The following is a 20,518-nucleotide window of genomic DNA, read 5'->3' as shown; positions in this document are numbered from 1 at the left end:
CTCATCTCGGTCCATTACTTTCATCATTGACATGGGTGCAGTGAGTGAATTTGCCAGAGAGAAGTTCCATAGGACATGCTGTATACTGACGATCTGACTTTAGCAGAAGACTCCGCCACTAAAATGCAGGAAAGTTTCAACCAATGGCCAAAGTCAAGGACATACAACACGTGCCCTACATCTCAAAAACAGAGGAGCCCCTAAACAATCATGGACTGTAGAGGAAATACACTGAAACAAATGGAAGTGTTTAAATATCTGGGGTCAACAATCAGTGCCAAAGGAGGATGTGAGACACAGGATTAATGCTGCTTGGCAGAACTGGAAAGATCTGATGTGGAGTTCTGTGGGACAATCAAATGCCAATTTGGGCTAATGGGAAGGTGATTAGACCTGTGTTGACTTATGGAGCAGAAACATGGACACTCAGGAGAAACGAGGAGGCATTCCTGGAAGAACTGAAATGAGGATGCTGAGATGGATTTGTAGGGGCCTCACTGAAGGATTAAAAAAAAAGAAATGAGGATAATCATAGCAACACTGGCATTGTCTGTTTTACAGATAAGCTGCGTGAAGCACATATGTGCTGAGCAAAGAGGCAAATGAATATGGCAAAAGGATTGTGAAGGCAGAAACGTTCAGACCTCGGAGTGGAGGCAGGCAGAAGGAAAGATGGATGGATACGGTAAGCCAGGATCTCACAGAGGATGTTTCTGCAGACAGAAGTGATTGGAGAAGGAGATCCTGTGTGGCTGAACCATACTCAAAGAGTTTTTCTGAAAAACATTTAAAATCCCGAGCCTTAGCCACTAGAGCTGAAATCATTCCTAGTGTGTTTGTGGAGTGGAGTGTCCTCACTGACGCTTGTCGACAGCAAAGGCGGGCAATCTGTTAAATCAATCAGTTAGTCAGCCTCTAGTGACATACAGACTGAAAGAGTGTGCAGGGCAACTGTGTGTTTTTCAGCGTATCTTCAATCTGAGCCTGGTCCTACAAAGGGGTCCAGCCGTATGGAAAACATCTTGTATGGTTCAAGTCCCCAAGACAGTGCAGTCGAAAGACTTAAATGACTATCGACCTGTTGTGCTGACCTTACACATTATGAAGAATTTGGAAAGGCTAATAGTGGCTCACCCCTTGTCAGATCAGCACTGGTCCCTCTGCAGTTTGCCTACCAGGATCACATAGGGGTGTGGAAGATGTGGTCATCCTTCTGCTGATAAAACCTACTCCCTTCTGGAGAAACAAGACCAGCACGGTGTGGATCTATTTTTGTTTTTACTTCTTTTGTGCGTTCAACACCATAAAGCCAAGAGAAGCCTGCAGAACACCGTGCTATTAGCCTCAAGGGAAAACTTAAAAGGAGCCCAACATTCCATGAGGATTACATAATTTTCATGAAAGATATTTTAGATAAGGGATATGCTATTAAAGGACCCACAGAAGAAGAAAGAGTGTGGTACATCCCTCACCATGGAGTATATCATCCAAAGAAAAATAAAAAGAGACTTAACTAACAGTCTCATTGGAGTTCTTACGAGATTCAGAGAGCAGCCAATTGCTGCAAGGGAAGCTCCGGCCAATGTGGGTTGATGCTACCACAGTGTTCTGGATAATGGACTACCTAACTAGTAAACCACAGCTTAAGAACTGTGTACCAGGCATGGTCATGTGTAGCACAAGGGCTCCACAGGGTACTGTACTGGTATCCCTCCCATTTATCTTGTACACCTCAAACTTTAGATACAATACTGAATCACGTCTTCTGCAGAAAGTTTCAGATGACATATCCAGAGTTGAGTGTATCAGAGGTGGGCAGGAAAATGAATGCAGGACACTAGTGAAGGACTTTGTTGAATGGTGTAAGCAGAACCACTTGAACCTCAACATCACTAAGACAAAAGAGACAATCAGACTTCAGGAGTGTCAAGCCCACTCTGTCTCATGGTTGTCATTGATGGTGAAGATGCAGAGGGGGTAAAGGCATGCAGATACCTCATAAATGGAATACCAACACAGTGGTTGTATGCAAGAAGAAGGAGCAGAGTCACCTCTTTGTCCTGTGGAGACTGAGGCCATTTAGTGTATGCAGACCAGTCCTGCAGCATTTTTACCAGTCTGAGGTGGCCAGTGCATTTTTCTATACTGTAGTGTGCTGGTCAAATGGCATTAGTGGAGGTGATGCCAACAGACTAAAAAATACTGATTGAAAAGGCAGGTTCAACCTTGGGAGTCACGCAGGACCCACTGACTGCTTACTATGCTGGACAATGGCTCTCAGACCCTGTATGAGGTCTTAGCTAAACATGGGAGTGCATTTAGTTACAGACTGAGACAACTGTGCTGCTCCAAGGTGTGCCATGTCAGGTTGCTTTCACCCTCAGCCATCAGGCTCTATAATGAGTCACCCTTCAGCTGAGGTGGCATTAGATAGATAGATAGATAGATAGATAGATACTTTATTAATCCCAATGGGAAATTCACATAATGCCCTCTGTGTGCTGCATGGTACTGAGCTGGTCTAGTGGGGATCTTAATAGGCAACAATGCCAGTGACTGACATCCGGTACTGTGAAATTATAACTTGTAAGTATGTGTGATTCTAATCACTTTACACTTGGTAAATACCTACACATTGTTAATTTACTTCTTCATAATTCCTGTTACATATGTACTAGCAAAGTGAAATGCCCATCCATTAAAAAAAGCTTTGGTATAATGGCATGTTTGTCTATTTCAACCTCATTGTACATTTACAAAACTCTTTTCAATGGATCTGCATTACGAACCTCTTTGTGGTTCTTGTCGCCCTTTTTGTTAGGCATTCCAGCCCTGTGGTGGATATGTGAACGCATTCTACACAGTTTCTTGTCTCATGCTTGCCACTTGCCTTTGTTCATTGGACATTCCTGTCCTCTTGTGGATGTTACATTATGGCTGGACAGGGGCATAGAAGCTGGACAGAAGTCTTATCGCTTTATATACACAAAGATTTGTACCTTGTTAGCACACTTTTTATAATTCTTGTTATATGGATATGTGTGCCTTTTTGGTCTTCTTCTGTAATCCTGCAATTTCCTTTGGGATTAATAATGTTTGTTTGTTGGCTTCTTTATTTCAATCATGTAATGCCTGTTTTTCTTTCTTTCTATCTATCATATAGTGACTTTCATCTATCTATCTATTATATAGTTCCTTCCATATTTATCTATCTATCTATCTATCTACAGTGCATCCGGAAAGTATTCACAGCGCATCACTTTTTCCACATTTTGTTATGTTACAGCCTTATTCCAAAATGGATTGAATTCATTTTTTGCCTCAGAATTCTACACACAACACCCCATAATGACAATGTGAAAAAAGTTTACTTGAGGTTTTTGCAAATTTATTAAAAATCAAAAAACTGAGAAATCCCATGTCCATCAGTATTCACAGCCTTTGCTCAATACTTTGTCGATGCACCTTTGGCAGCAGTTACAGCCTCAAGTCTTGTTGAATATGATGCCACAAGCTTGGCACACCTATCCTTGGCCAGTTTCGCCCATTCCTCTTTGCAGCACCTCTCAAGCTCCATCAGGTTGGACGGGAAGCGTCGGTGCACTGCCATTTTAAGATCTCTCCAGAGATGTTTAATTGGATTCAAGTCTGGGCTCTGGCTGGGCCACTCAAGGGCATTCACAGAGTTGTCCTGAAGCCACTCCTTTGATATCTTGGCTGTGTGCTTAGGGTCGTTGTCCTGCTGAAAGATGAACCGTCGCCCCAGTCTGAGGTCAAGAGCGCTCTGGAGCAGGTTTTCATCCAGGATGTCTCTGTACATTGCTGCAGTCATCTTTCTCTTTATCCTGACTAGTCTCCCAGTTCCTGCCACTGAAAAACATCCCCACAGCATGATGCTGCCACCTCCATACTTCACTGTAGGGATGGTATTGGCCTGGTGATGAGCGGTGCCAGGTTTCCTCCAAACGTGATGCCTGGCATTCACACCAAAGAGTTCAATCTTTGTCTCATCAGACCAGAGAATTTTCTTTCTCATGGTCTGAGAGTCCTTCAGGTGCCTTTTGACAAACTCCAGGTGGGCTGCCATGTGCCTTTTACTAAGGAGTGGCTTCCGTCTGGCCACTCTACCATACAGGCCTGATTGGTGGATTGCTGCAGAGATGGTTGTCCTTCTGGAAGGTTCTCCTCTCTCCACAGAGGACCTCTGGAGCTCTGACAGAGTGACCATCGGGTTCTTGGTCACCTCCCTGACTAAGGCCCTTCTCCCCCGATCGCTCAGTTTAGATGGCCGGCCAGCTCTAGGAAGAGTCCTGGTGGTTTCAAACTTCTTCCACTTACGGATGATGGAGGCCACTGTGCTCATTGGGACCTTCAAAGCTGCAGACATTTTTCTGTAACCTTCCCCAGATTTGTGCCCAGAGACAATCCTGTCTCGGAGGTCTACAGACAATTCCTTTGACTTCATGCTTGGTTTGTGCTCTGACATGAACTGTCAACTGTGGGACCTTCTATAGACAGGTGTGTGCCTTTCCAAATCAGGTCCAGTCAAATGACTTTACCACAGGTGGACTCCAATGAAGCTGCAGAAACATCTCAAGGATGATCAGGGGAAACAGGATGCACCTGAGCTCAATTTGGAGCTTCATGGCAAAGGCTGTGAATACTTATGTACTTGTGCTTTCTCAATTTTTTTATTTTTAATAAATTTGCAAAAATCTCAAATAAAATTTTTTCAAGTTGTCATTATGGGGTGTTGTGTGTAGAATTCTGAGGAAAAAAATGAATTTAATCCATTTTGGAATAAGGCTGTAACATAACAAAATGTGGAAAAAGTGATGCGCTGTGAATACTTTCCGGATGCACTCTATCTATCTATCTAATAGTGCCTTTCATTCATCTATCTATCTATCTATCTATTATATAGTGCCTTCCATTTCTATCTATCTATCACATAGTGCCTTTCATTAATCTATCTCTGTATCTAGCTATTATATAGTGCCTCTATCTGTCTGACCGCCTCTCATCTAGTGGGAGCGGCAAGCTTTTGGTTTCAGGGCCCTGAAGCTGTGGACTGATTTGCCTGCTAATATAAAAGATGCCCCCTTCAGTCTCAGCTTTTAAATCAGACTGAAGACTCACGACTTTAGTGTGCATATCCTGAACAGAGCTGCTGATTAGCCGCGCATATGGCATTTCTGTTTGTTAGTCATTTGTACAGATATAGAAGTATCACGATATTTATAAACAATTAGTAAACCTCATCTATTATATTTCTCTTCTTAGTATCTGGATGTGGCACTTGGTCACACTGCTCTACTGCCAGGCTGCTCTCCTGTATATGGAAAAGTCATCTTTGATAAAGAAGTGTTGGAATCATTAGATTGAATGGACAGCAAAGGCTCCGCTACAGAAAATCCAGAAGGGTGTAGGCAGTCAGTTGTCTGAGGTCTCTTCCATTGTCAACTGGCCATAGTTCATCAGTTAATGAATGGACAGATATTGTTGGTTTCCATTTACGTTTAATCAGTTTATACCTTGCTCTCCATGTGTTTGAACAAATCTGCACTTATAAGTGTGCCAGTTCTGTATTTATTAATTAGTAACATTTATACTGGTATTGTAACTGAGAATTGTTCACAGTGCTCTGTGCCTGCACTCAGTAAAGGGTGAAATATAAAAAATAAGTTGTATTGTAAGTTGTGTGTATTTATCTGTTATATAGTGTCTTCCACATCTACCTATCTGTCTGTCTCTTATATAATGTATTTCATATCTGTCTATCCTGTAATGCCTTTCCTTCCAACCAGTGCTTATTTCTCCTCCATAAACTCAAACTATTTAAAGTAGACAAGGACCTCATGTTGTCCTTTTATCGCAGTTGGATCCAGTCTGTGATCACTTTCAGTTTCATTGCCTGGTTTAATAGTCTGACAAACCAAAACTCAAAAAAGCTCCAGCAGATTACGAAGTATGCAGCTAAAGTTATTGGGACTGATGTAGATGATTTGACTGGTGTGTGTCAGAGGGCAATGTTAAAGAAACTGGAAATCATCTCAACTGATGACAGACATCCATTACATGTAGAACTAAAGTTCAGTAAATCAGGAAGGATAGTCGCTTTGAAAACCAACACAAATCGCTCCAGAAACTCCTTTCTTCCTAGTGCCATACGACTTTTCAATAAGAAATATCGGAGATAATGATTAAGGTTTTGATATATATCCTGTAACCTTTTTTTTATTTGGTGTAAATATGTATTATCTAACTGCCTTGCCTAACCTTTCTTGTTTCTGTTTGTTTTATTTCATTCTGTCTGTTATTAGATGCAACTGAGAAGACAAATTTCACATTTTCTTGTGTAAACAGGACTAAATAAAGAAACCTTAAACCTTATTATATATTGCTACTCATCCATCTATCGGTCTATTAATTATATGATGCATTTCATATCTATCCGTCTGTCTATCATATAGTACCTTTCACATCTATCTATTTATCGATCAATCACTCAATCATATTGTGCCTATAAATCAATCACTCAATCATATAGTGCATTTCATATCTATCTAATCTATCAATCATATAGTGCCTTTCTTATCTAACTATCAATCAATCAATCATATGGTGCCTTTCATATCTATCTATCATGCAGTGTTTTTTCTGTAATCTATCATATAGTGCCTTTCATATCTATCTATCTATCCATCTATCATGCAGTTTTTTCTGTAATCTATCTATTATATAGTGCCTTTCATTTATTTATCTATCTACTTTGTAGAGGCAGAGAAAATCGCACAAATTAACCTGAACACTGCAAGATCTTGGATGGCTGATTAATTATTCCAGATGGCCAACATTCTACTGCATATTTTATGAAGTAAAATCACTGGCTGCAAATCAAGAGGAAATGAGTAAAAACCCAATTGAGGCCACACCAGTAACTGGGCAGGGCGAGGTGCAGTTGTTAGAAGCATGACAAACAGAGCGGCAGACAGATAAAACAAGACAAACCAATAAATGAGATCTGCTGTACTTGCTTTCCTTACTTGAGCCCTCCAGTCGGGACCGTATGGCACTTCTTGTGCTCCAGCAGCTGCTCAGGGGTTTTCATGAACTTGTGGCAGACGTCACACTCGAACATGCGCGTGATCAAGTGGATCTGCAGGTGCCTCTCGTACATCATCTTTGTCTTGCAAACAAAGTTGCAAAAGACGCATTCGAAACCTGGAAGGCAACCGGTTGCATGAGTCAGTGCTCTTGGCTCTTCTGGTGCAAATGGGCTCAAGGTACATGAAACAACATTAGTTTTACTAAGACCAGCAAATAACATACTTTATATGAACTTATCAGCTCTAAACTTATAACTGAACAATTAGCATTTCACAAAGGTTAACATCTCAACAGCTCGGTCTTTAATTTAACATACTTAATCCTACTTAATCTAATTTTGGGTCACACTTGGAGGAGCCTATCCCAGCAACACTGGGCTCAAGGCATAAAATTGGTTTGTACTGAAATGCCAGGCGTCCCACCAGGGTCGGTTTAAAGTTGCCAGTTAACCTAATATGTACAACTTTGGTTATCTGGAGGAAAATTCATTTGGAAAGGGAGACAATGAACAAATGCCACCCAGACAAGGACGAGGTTAGTTATTTGAACTCTGGATGCAGGATCTGTGAAGCAGCAGCCGTAACTGCTTGAAGTTGACAAAACCTTCCCTGAATACACAGAACATTAAAAAAACAATTTGACAAGAACAGGTCTGTCAGCTCAACAAAGACCACAAATTCTAAGTCCAGATTTGAAGGTCCCTTGAGTCCTACTGTCTGCCACACTACTTAGTAATTTGTTTAATTTGTCTGTGTGTGTGAAGGAAAACTTTATAACATTTGTGAAAAACCTTACCTTAACACTAGAATTACAGAAGCATTTAAATGTATGTTTTTATTATATTGTAGAAATAATAATAATAATAGCAGCTCACTACTCAAAACACGGAGCACCTGGTCTCAAACCCGGGACCTTCGGGTTATAAGGCAGCAGTTCTTACCTCTGCACCATTCAAGAATATGTGTAAACTCCCTTATCGACTGACATTTGAGCTTGAGTTTTTAACTCATTGACAGCCACATGTAAATCGAATACTTTTTTTCCCCCTCTTTGGTTATATTTTTGAATAAAACGCACGTGTTTATTTGATATTTAGACTAAAGTCTTCACACATTATACACTTCACATCATTATTAGTATAACATGGAAAAAGTTTCTGCTTTAGATATGTGTTCAGCATTTCTTGTATTTCTCGCATTTCCTTTCATCCTACACACCGAACACACATGAAACGCATGTATTCCAAATAACAATATACTGTATTATTTACCTGATACAACTCCAGGCACATCACACACAGATAAGGAGCCTTGGGCTTGAGCTCCGTCAAGGCGGGAGATGGGACAGCAGTCTGCTTGCTGCTTGTGCTGATCAATGCATTTACAAAACAAAAGACGCTGATGGTTGAGGTGTGAAGGGATTTAAGGTGGGCCGGGATTATGAGTTTTTTCGTATGCTTCAGGAATTCTAGTGTTAAGAAATTTCCAACTAGGTTTCTGTGTTCTTGTTGAAGTAATTTTAAAGTAACAGCCTGGATCAGCTGGACTAATCCTTTTCATAATTTTCCTCTTAATCTCCATTTGCTTAAAGTGAAAAGGACTGATCTCTTCAATCTCTTCTCATAGCTCAGACCTCTCAGTCTTGGAATCAGCCTAGTTGCTCGTGTCTGGGCTTTCTCTAACGCTGTTATGTCTTTTTTTGCAATATGGAGGTCAGAACTGCACACTGTACTCCAGGAGGAGGCCTCAGTAGTGAGCCGAGTTGAATTGTGAATGCACAGCAAGTAAAAATTCAGTTAAATGGAGTTGGAATTGCGTTCAGAAGTAATGAAAGACAATTTGAATTGAACTGTAATGACAGGAAAAGAGGACTGAAATCCATGAAATTTCATGTTGAAGAGGCGCGGTCTTGGCTTGCTCACTGTACTCTGTACATGTCATAATAACAACCCTATAAATCTGTAAAAATTACAAGTCAAACATGATGAATTAAATAGAACAAATTAAATACATGCAAGACAACTAAAGTATGCAACACAATTAGCCCTTTTCACACTTCTGTGTTTTTTCTTCTGGGAGGCAATGTTGACGGGTAAACTCTCTTTTGGTTAACCTAAACAATGACAGAATCGCTCCACAAAAGCTTCTGTAATGTCCCTCTCTCCTCAAATTCTAAACAACAACAATCTAAAACTGATTTTCAACAGCTTTCCCAATGGTGAAACATAGTGAAGAAAATTGATCCAAGTAAGCAAAAGAGACGGATGGCTAAATTTGGTATAAGCTGTGGCAGAACGTTTGTTGGTAGCCAACACTTTACATCTGATGAGCACACATTCTCACGTGTGAAGGAACAACCTTGTGACTGCCATTTTTTTAGTTTTTGGAGTTTCCTGATGTTATAAGGTAGTGGTGATGGCCAAATATGTGTTCATTCCGGTCATAGCATGATGGAAGAAGCTGGTATGGACCAAGGATATCATAGTTTTGCCTTTTTATATTAGTTTTTATTTCTATATTTTTTCTGACCTTACTTGGAATTTCAGTTTAGTTTTAGTTTTCCTTCATCGTGTATTTTTAGTTTTAATTTAGTTTTTATTTCACAAAGACATTTCTATTTTATATCTATTAGTTTCAGTTTTAGTTTTAGCAATTAAGGTATGGTTAAAAACAGCTACTATGGAGTTTAGTTTTATAGGATTTGGATATAATATGAGTTTAATGTTACTGGAAGCTTACTACACGGTTTACTATATAGTTTTGTTTTTTGTCTGATAATCAAATGATAAACCGAATGTGAACAATTTTATAATTTTTAAAATATTTTCTATGTCATTTGTGCTGAACAAATGTGCAAAGACTGTTGACACTTTTTATCTTTTCCTTTTATTGCCCGGAATGGACCAATTTGTAATGACATTTAGGTGTATTTTAAGGTTTGAGGGTTTTTTCCTCTAAATGTCTGAGATAAGGAATAATATATACATTATCTAAACCTGTTTATCCAGAGCAGAATCGCAGGAAACTTGGAGGCTACCCCAGCAGGTTTGGAGGCAAGGCAGGAAAAATCCCTGGTATGCAAAAAGAATATGATAGTTCAACTATATTTTGAGAGAGACAGAAAAATTGAAGAAAGGGGGACAAATATTTTAAGACATAATTTTGCTACTGGGTTATTTTCACAATATCAGGTATTTTGAGCTTTGAATATAAATTTAAAAACTTAAATTAATAAATATAGAATACAAAAACACATTAGTATGTTTAGTTTTTCACCAGTTGGCAGACTCTCTTCACCTATCTAACTGTAGTTCAGTAGAGACATTGCTAACTCAGGAATTTTACAAAGTTTGTGTCGCTTCATTGCTAAACGATTTTTTTAAAGCAAAGGTGATTAGCCAGCAACAATAAGCTGATCTTGTATAATGACCAAGTCAGTCTCTTGATCAGCGCCGTTTTATTTTCAAAAAGGATTTCTCCTGTGCGAAGTGGCGGGCGAATTATTGCCAACAGAAAGCGAGCACCTAAGAAATAAACTGAAACATTACTCACTGGTGATTTTTATGTCCATACAGTACCAGGTTTAATTGACCACCACATTCCGATTTCAGGCGTTTTGAATTACATCTTGATATACAAGAAGCGCAAAGAAAGGTGGCACAGTAAATCGCTTTCTATTTCACATGCTTTACGCACACGGGTTCAGCTCACTCTGTCACTTCAAATGCTGCGTGAACACCAGCCCTCCATCACCAGCTGCCATTCACTGGATGAATATATGTGGATGGCTCGTGGGGGACGACTTTCTGTTTTAGAGTTTAAATTTACAAGGGTTAAAGACTAATGACAAGAATATTCATTCAAAAATGAAAACTAAAAGTATTTTTAGTATATTATTATTTTATTTCAGTTAGTCTTTCCAGTTACTTTAATAGTTTTGTTTAGTTGTAGTTTTTCATTTCGGTTTTGTTAATTATTTTATTTCAGTTTACGAAATGTTTTTTTTTTTTATAATAGTTTCAGTTTTAATTTTAGTTTTTGTTAACTATAATAACCTTGGTATAGACACAGTATTTTACGTACTGTAAGACAAAAACCTAGCAACTCCAGCGACCAATGAGGAAAGACCACCTACCAATGAAAACGTCGGATTACGATCATGTGATTTAAATTCTGCAACGGCATGATTTAAATGGCAGGTGTTATTGATTCAAGAAAAAAACAATATTGTGTACGTGAAGCTCAGGAAAAATAAAATCTAGAGATCGTTAATTATAGGGGCGACATCATTTTCTCAATTTGCCGAAAATTTGAAAGATGTGACATACAAGGTTTTTCCATAGTTGGTGAGCATTGCTTAGGTGCTGCCTTAAGGCTGATTTATATTTATGTGTTGAGCTTATGCCATCCTATGATATAGTCGACGAATGCATGAAAAAGTGGAAAAATGTGAGGGACATATCCATTTGCATTCAGAAGAAATAGTGTAGCAAGAAGGGCAAAACCTGCCTGCATTTTAATGGATCGTTTGCTTTTGTTATCTGCTACAAACACCGCCAACTAGTGGTCAGGCAACTATAAACTGCTTTCAATAGAGTTGGCTCCACACAGAAGTATAAATTAGCGTTCAAGATTGATGCTGTGCCTTTATTAGCTGGAATGACTTTGGTGTTGTACCGACACAGTTTGCCCTTTTTTATGACTAGCTGGGATTTGACGGTATTGCCCCTCTAGTGGGATTTTGAGTAGATCCAAGCAGTCCAAACAGATGGAGGGCTGAATTTTGTATACACGATGGTAGCACTTATGCTTGTAGCCAACACTTTAAGTCTGATGAGTTTACATTGCGTATGTGTTGCTTTAAGGCTGATTTATACAGTACTTCTGTGTTGAGCCTTTGCCTTACCTGTGTGGTCGTCTTCATCTCCTAAGGTGTATGTACGGTGTAGCCTGATGCGCACCTCTTCAAAAATGTGACTGATGTGAACCCTACACAGATCACTAGGACTCTGACTGCCCAGTTTGGTAACTATGCTATTTCCTGAAATGTATTTCTTTTCGTGTTCCGGTTTGGAAGTCGGCAAATGTATGAAAAAGTAGAAAAATATGAGGTGAAAATATGTTTATCTACAGAAGAAAATATGCAGCAAGAGGAGTGGTGGTCCTGAAGGGCATTTTAATGGATCATTTACTTTTCTTGTATACTACAAACATCGTCAACTAGTGTTGAGTCAAGTATAAATTGCTTTTAAAGGTGTAGCCTCCACATATAGCTATGGCATCGGCTCCACACAGAAGTATAAATCAACCTTTAAGACTGATGCTGTGCCTTTATTAGCTGAAACAACTTTGGTGTTGTACTGACACAGTTTGCCCTTTTTAGGACTAGCTGGGGTTTGATGGTATTCCCCCTCTAGTGGGATTTTGAATAATTTTTGGGACTGTCTTTAAGAACCCTATGTTTATGACAGTATGAGTATAAGAATTTTTGTTATTTTTAAAGAGGACTTCTTTTTAATAGGAAGTGCAGGAGCAGACACATGAAGAAGGTATTTGTTTTGGAGCTGCACCAATCAACATGAGAAAGGGCACATAAAGTCTGACACACTGTAGCACTGGATGAGCATTTGTGGATTGACTGTGGTTATCTGTGAATGTGATAATGGCAGATGATTACCTGTTTTAACACTAAATACTGGAAATGTGTCGGTAATTCTTCTTAATTACTAAAAAGCACTTAAGTCTTTCATGTGCTGTGAAGTAAATAACATTCATCCGCTTTTTCCATCCTCAACCTGGGGAGAAGATTTAAGGTAAGCACTGGTCGCTGCACCACCTTATCACACTGTTTCAACATCCCTATGTCAAATAAGTGGACAGGTGAGGTGCTGGACAGATGTTTACTGAGAGTGCTGGTTGAAGCCCAATTGGAGCCCAAGGCGAGGTTGATGGACGTTGCGCCCTTCGTTGACCACAGTGGGTAGTCGGCATTATTAGAATTCAGTGACCTGGATGGGTGGGGTGTCCCCCTCGGTGTCGGAGCCACAGACTTTAAGGAGCTTCACCTATCTACACTGGAAAGCCAAGTCAGTGTTTTCAGAGATATACAACTCTGGAGAGCATTTTCAAAAGTCTCCATTTCCAAGGTTGCGTGTTTAAATGAAAACTCAGTAGTGTGGACATAGCCATAGATTGTGTAAAGGTATACCTGCAACAGTTAAACTGTATTCACACACAGACAATACGTCCAATTAACTTTTATTTCTTTTTAATTGAGATACTTCTCTTTACAATTGTTCCAGCAAATGCTTCTAGAAATGATGGCATAAGCAATCACTTTCAAGTGTTCACCAATGACCACCTGTAATGTGTTACATGATGCAACACAACACAATCCATCCATCCATATTCTATACCTACTTATTCACAGCAGCACGGGCCCCCTGGTGCACAGACCTTACACTTTTACTTTCATAAAATGGTGCCCACTAAATGTCATCAGAGGTCAACAAACTGTGGGTCCCCCTCAGTGTCCGGAGCATGAGGCACCCACAGATTACGGCACCCTGGTTGGCCACCTATGTCCTTCAGATGAGACATAAAACCAGAGGTCCTGACTCTGTGGTCGTTAAAGATCCCTGGGTGTTTCCTAATGTCCTGGATACATTGTCCACCATGGCCTGGTCATTCTGGCCCTCTAATCATCCCTTGTCTCTGATTGGCTAACTATCTCTCACCCCTTCTCCACCTAACAGCTAACATGTGCTGAGCATACTCTTGCAAAAATGGCTGCGATCGCATCATCCAGGTGGGTGGTGCACATTAGTGGTGGTTGACATGGCTCCTCATTCACTACGTACAGTGAGGAACATAAGTATTTGAACACCCTGCGATTTTGCAAGTTCTCCCACTTAGAAATCATGGAGGGGTCTGAAATTCACATTGTAGGTGCATTCCCACTGTGAGAGACAGAATGTAAAAAAAAAATTCAGGAAATCCCACTGTATGATTTGTACAGAATTTATTTGTATTGCACTGCTGCACAGAAGTATTTGAACACCTGGCAATCAGCAAGAATTCTGTCTCTCAAAGACCTGTTACTCTGCCTTTAAGAAGTCCACCTCTATTCCACTTAGTAATCTTAATTAGTAGCACCTGTCTGAGCTCTTTAAAGACACCTGTCCACCCCACAGTCAGTCAGACTCCAACTACTACCATGGGCAAGACCACAGAGCTGTCAAAAGACACCAGAGACAAAATTGTGGACCTCCACAAGGCTGGAAAGGGCTACGGGGCAATTGCCAAACAGCTTGGTGAAAAATAGATCACCTGTTGGAGCAATTGTCAGAAAATGGAAGAGGCTAAAGATGACTGTCAGTCTCCCTCGGACTGGGGCTCCATGCAAGATCTCACCTCGTGGGGTATCACAGATAATAAGAAAGGTGAGGAATCAGCCCAGAACTACACGGGAGGAGCTGGTCAATGACATGAAGAGAGCTGGGACCACAGTTTCAAAGGTCACTGTCGGTAGAACACTATGCCGTCATGGTTTCAAATCACTCATTGCACGGAAGGTTCCCCTGCTCAAGTCATCACATGTCCAGGCCCGTCTGAAGTTAGCCAATGACCATCTGGATGATCCAGAGGAGGCATGGGAGAAAGTCATGTGGTCAGATGAGACCAAAATAGAACTTTTTGGTCTAAACTTCACTCGCTGTGTTTGGAGGAAAAAGAAGGAGGAGTTGCATCCCAAGAACACCATCCCTACTGTGAAGCATGGGTGTGGAAACATCATGCTTTGGGGGTGCTTTTCTGCGAAGGGGACAGGACGACTGCACTGTATTAAGGAGAGGTTGAATGGGGCCATGTATTGTGAGAGTTTGAACAACAACCTCCTTCCCTCAGTCAGAGCACTGAAGATGGGTCGTGGCTGGGTCTTCCAACATGACAATGACCCGAAGCACACAGCCAGGATAACCAAGGAGTGCCTCTGTAAGAAGCATATCAAGGTTCTGGAGTGGCCTAGCCAGTCTCCAGACCTAAATCCAATCGAAAATCTTTGGAGGGAGCTGAAACTCCATGTTGCTCAGCGCCAGCCCCGGAACCTGAGAGATCTAGAGAAGATCTGTGCGGAGGAATGGGCCAAAATCCCTGTTGCAGTGTGTGCAAACCTGGTCAAGAACTACGGGAAACGTTTGACCTCTGTAATTGCAAACAAAGGCTTCTGTACCAAATATTAACACTGATTTTCTCAGGTGTTCAAATACTTATGTGCAGCAGTGCAATACAAATAAATTCTGTACAAATCATACAATGGGATTTCCTGATTTTTTTTTTTTTACATTCTGTCTCTCACAGTGGGAATGCACCTACAATGTGAATTTCAGACCCCTCCATGATTTCTAAGTGGGAGAACTTGCAAAATCGCAGGGTGTTCAAATACTTATGTTCCTCACTGTAAAGTGCTTTGAGTACCTTGAAAAATATAATGAATTATTATTATTACTATAATTAATGGACAGACTGGCTCTGTTTACTGAAGACACTATAAGTATTGTGTTAAAGCAGTAAAGTGTGGGGAAAAAAATTGTCGAGATTGGACAAAACATATTTATCAGCAAATCAGTTTGTAAAGCTTCTGTAAAAAGGCTGCTGCTTGCACAGTGTGCCCTAAGAGATGCTGCAGACTTACCAATAAACTAACCTGTTTAATCGAAGTATGCTGAGTTGCCTTCAACGGTATTTAAATACCAGAGTTGTACACCATTAGCTCATTCAACTCAGCATTTTAAGTTCTGGTCCTGAAAAACACCACATCTTCTACTTTTGATTTTAACTCTGATCGGCGCCTAATGAAACCTGAATTAGTGAAGGTCAAATTTTTAAATTGCTTTTAGTTAACTACATGCAGGCTAATGAGAGGTTGGCTAAAATTGAGGGTCTTTGCTAATAATATCATGACAGACACAGACAGAGAGGCCAGGGAACTCCTAAGTAGTGTGAGCAAACAGAGCTCAGGTTAAGGCTGCCAACTGTCATACTCTGGAAATGAGGACATTTGGGTCAAAAAATTAGGACTTTTGAAGACGTCTTTCCCTAGGATGCCATAATACGCCTTTATACTGTCTTATGTTTTTTTTTTTTTTAAATGATATCAACCTTTAGTAACAGTTTATCATTTCTTCTTCTTCTTTCGGCCTCTCCCATTAGGGGTTGCAACAGCGGATCATCTTGTTCCATATCTTCCTGTCCTCGTCATCTTGCTCAGTTACACCCATCACCTTCACGTCCTCTCTCAGCACATCCATAAACCTTCTCTTAAGCCTTCCTCTGTTCCTCTTTCCTGGCCGCTCTATCCTTAGCACCCTTCTCCAAACATACTCAGCATCTCTACTCTGCACATGTCCAAACCAACGCCATTTCGCCTCTCTGACTTTGTCTTCAAACCGTCCCACCTGAGCTGACCTTCTAATGTCCTCATTTCTAATCCTGGCCATCCTCATCACCCCCAATGCAAATCTTGACATCTTTAACTCTGCCACCTCCAGCTCTGTCTCCTGTGCCACTGTCTCCAGCCCATATAACATAGCTGGTCTCACTACCGTCCTGTAGACCTTCCCTTTCACTCTTGCCGATACCCGTCTGTCACAAATCACTCCTGACACTCTTCTTCACCCACTCCACCCTGCCTGCATTCTCTTTTTCATTTCTCTTCCACAATCCCCGTTACTCTGTACTGTTGATCCTAATAACCCATTATATATTTTGAATACATCAAGCCTTCATTCCTTCCATTCTTATTTGGGTAGCCTAACTTAGCTTAAAATTATATATGTGGTACATTACATTCACTTCTAGTAAAAAAAAAAAAAAAATTACTCTTCAATGTAGTTTATTTGCATTTATCTACAGGGCAGCATGGTGGCGCAGTGGGTAGCGCTGCTGCCTCGCAGTAAGAAGACCTGGGTTCGCTTCACGGGTTCTCCCGGCATGGAGTTTGCATGTTCTCACCGTGTCTGCGTGGGTTTCCTCCCACAGTCCAAAGACATGCAGGTTAGGTGCATTGGCGATTCTAAATTGTCCCGAGTGTGTGCTTGGTGTGTGTGTGTGTGCCCTGCAGTGGGCTGGCGCCCTGCCCGGGGTTTGTTTCCTGCCTTATGTCCTGTGTTGGCTGGGATTGGCTCCAGCAGACCCCCCGTGACCCTGTAGTTAGGATATAGCAGGTTGGATAATAGATGGATGGATGCATTTATCTACAATCTTTTATATTTTTCTCAGTAAATTTGGGTTCTTGGATAAATATGAATAGAAATCTTTACATCGCCTACTACTGAAATTGAATCTTGGGAGCTTCGGCTCCTCAGTTGAGTCTGTTCTGCCCTTTAGAAAGCAAGGAGATTTGTTGTTCATGTCGTCTGTAAACTCACACTTTCTTTTTGGCGTAATGGGTATTTGTGAATTTATGTAAATTAAAGAATTATCAAAATATTATTGAATTACTTGAAGAACTGACTTATTATTTGATCAACTGATAACTAAAAAGATATTGCATTTATATGATAGAATAAGTTTTTTTTTTTTTAATAACTGAAACTTTAATAGTTGACTTATTCATTTACAATTATAAATCCATTTTGGAACAACGGGTGGTAATAATATTTTCCATTTAAATATTTCAAAGCAGTACTCACTCGTGCGGCACGGTGGCGCAGTAGTAGCGCTGCTGCCTCACAGTTAGTAGACCCTGTGGTTCGCTTCCCGGGTCCTCCCTGCGTGGAGTTTGTATGTTCTCCCCGTGTCTGCCCTAGTGTGTGCTTGGTGTGTGGGTGTGTTTGTGTGTGTCCTGCGGTGGGTTGGCACCCTGCCCGGGATTGGTTCCTGCCTTGTGCCCTGTGTTGGCTGGGATTGGCTCCAGCAGACCCCCATGACCCTGTGTTCGGATTCAGCGGGTTGAAAAATGGATGGATGGATACTCACTCGTGCTTAAATACGACAAACTGTACCTGGATGGATGAAATTTCTTGCTTAACCGAGCTGCTAAAAGAAGAATTGAAAACAAGATCTCACACAGAAAATGCGAAATTGTAATTTCGATTTTGAATAAATTCACTTAGATACGGTGAATTAGGATTACAAATAATTAAGGAAATAATTAAGGGGGGGTTAGAAAAAAAAAAAAAGTGTGCACATGACTTCCGCGAATGCTGATTGGTGTACGGATTTCAATTTTTACCAATGATAAGGATATGGAGATTTTCAAATTTTAGGAGACAAAATTCTGGACATCTTCAAAATTTTCTAAATTCCTCCTGGACAGTCCATGGCTTGTTAAAAATGAGGACATGTCCAGGGAAAATGAGGACAGTTGGCAGCCCTAGCTCAAGTAGAACAGCATGCTGAGTAGAAATGACACTCTTATCAGTCAGAGGCCCCATTAGTGACTTTAACCAATGCCTGAGGCGGTCATTCTCAATTCTGTGTGAAGAGTTTGGACCTGACTTTCCATCATGGGTGCCCAGTGGCAATGGCCCATTACAGAAGTGCCACCCATGCAAAGAGAACCATTTTACATGAGGATTCAGATGACTGATAGGAATACTCTTCCATCACAACAACCTCATCCCCTGACCTACACATTCTAGATCTCTCTTTTTAAATTTATTTAGAAGATTATCTGCTGATATCACTTTGTTCAGCCAGGTTTTATAGTCATGGGGAAATGAAAGTTCACCCTCCTTCAGTTCTGTGATTTTGTTAGTCAGGGTCTAAATCACAATTGTGTTATCATCACTAACTTCTATAAACATGGAAACTGCAAGTGACAAATAAAGCATGACAGATTTCAATATATTGTTATTTATTTCCAAAAAGTAAGCAAACATTCAGAAACCAAGTGGGAAAAAATAAGGAGACCCTTCCAACTTCCACAATAATTAACAAGAGTATTTAGCAGTCAGATGTTACAACTCAAATGCACGAGATCTGTTAATTCACAAAAAGTGTCACCTCCTCTATAAAAGCAAAACTTCTGGCAATTTGGTCTTCTGGAGCACTTGGGGCTCTACTTACATCACACCAAGATGCAAGGACATCAGCCCTGACCGCAGAGAAGCAATTGTTGCTGCTCATCAATTTGGGTTGGGTTATAAGGTCATATCCACATACTCTGAAATTCACCCTTCTACAGTCGTGGCCAAAAGTTTTGAGAATGACACAAGTGTTGGTTTTCGCAAAATTTGTTGTTTCATTGTTTTTAGATCTTTTTGTCAGATGTTTCTATGGGATACTGAATTAGAATTACAAGAATGTCAAAAGTTTCAAAGGCTTTTATTGACAATTACATGAAGTTTATACAAAGAGTCAATACTTGCAGAGTTGGGCCTTCATTCTTTTTCAAAAACCCTGCAATTCACCCTGGACCTCTGGCAATCAATGACAGCCCATTCTTGCATAATCAATGCTTGGAGTTTGTCAGAATTGGAGGGTTTATGTTTGTCCACCTGCGGTGGGTTGGCACCCTGCCCGGGGTTTGTTTCCTGCCTTGCGCCCTGTGTTGGCTGGGATTGGCTCCAGCAGACCCCCGTGACACTGTAGTTAGGATATAGCGGGTTGGATAATGGATGGATGTTTGTCCACAAGTTCTCAATGGGGAGTTTCCTGACCATGGACCCCATATGTTGATGTTTTGTTCCCCAAGCCACTTAGTTCTCACTTTTGCCTTATGGCCCGGTGCTCCATCATGCTGGAAAAGGCATTGTTAGTCACCAAACTGTTCTTGGATGTTTGGCAGAAGTTGATCTCAGAGGATGTTTTGGTCCCATTCTTTACTTATGGCTCCGGTGTTGGGGCAGCACCAGTGCAGAGCTTGCTCAGGAATGGCAACAGGCAGGTGTGAGTGAGGCGAAGACTTTAGGAGGATGACTTGGTGGTTGTCAAGAAGGGCAGCAAAGAAGCCAAGAAAAACATCAGGGACAGAATGATATTCTGCAAAAGGGACAGCGATTGGACTGTTGAGGACTGCTGGGGGAAAGTCATTTTCTCTAATGAATCCCCTTTCTGATTGTTTGGGGCATCCGGAAAAAAGAAAAGGTGAGCGCTACCATCGTCTTGTGTCATGCCAACAATAAAGCATCCTGAGACCATTCATGTCAGCCAAGGCAGTGGGCTCACTCACCATTTTGCTCAAGAACACAGCCATGAATAAAGAATGGGATCAAAACATCCTCCGAGAGCAACTTCTCCCTACCATCCAAGAACAGTTTGGTGACCAACAATGAACAATCCAGCACGATGGAGCACTGGACCATAAGGCAAAAGTGAGAATTAAGTGGCTCGAAATGTTGGGGGCGGCACGGTGGTGCAGTGGGTAGCGCTGCTGCCTTGCAGTTGGGAGACCTGGGGACCTGGGT

General features: G+C 40.9%; 1 protein-coding gene across 3 annotated transcripts in view; it reads right to left on the bottom strand.

The window, feature by feature from the left end:
• znf827 (zinc finger protein 827) overlaps positions 1–20,518 on the bottom strand; it is a 227,094-nt gene that overhangs the window by 14,987 nt on the left and 191,589 nt on the right. For all 3 annotated transcript variants that reach the window (XM_051928105.1, XM_028802722.2, XM_051928106.1), the window contains one exon: positions 7,047–7,224. In XM_051928105.1, the coding sequence (XP_051784065.1) occupies positions 7,047–7,224 (178 nt within the window). The remainder of the gene's footprint in view (positions 1–7,046; positions 7,225–20,518) is intronic.

This window comes from Erpetoichthys calabaricus, chromosome 5 (genome assembly GCF_900747795.2).
Source record: "Erpetoichthys calabaricus chromosome 5, fErpCal1.3, whole genome shotgun sequence".
Classification (NCBI taxonomy): Eukaryota; Metazoa; Chordata; class Cladistia; order Polypteriformes; family Polypteridae; genus Erpetoichthys; species Erpetoichthys calabaricus.
Note: the sequence above shows the minus strand (reverse complement) of the source record. Positions and strands in the feature narration are given on the sequence as shown.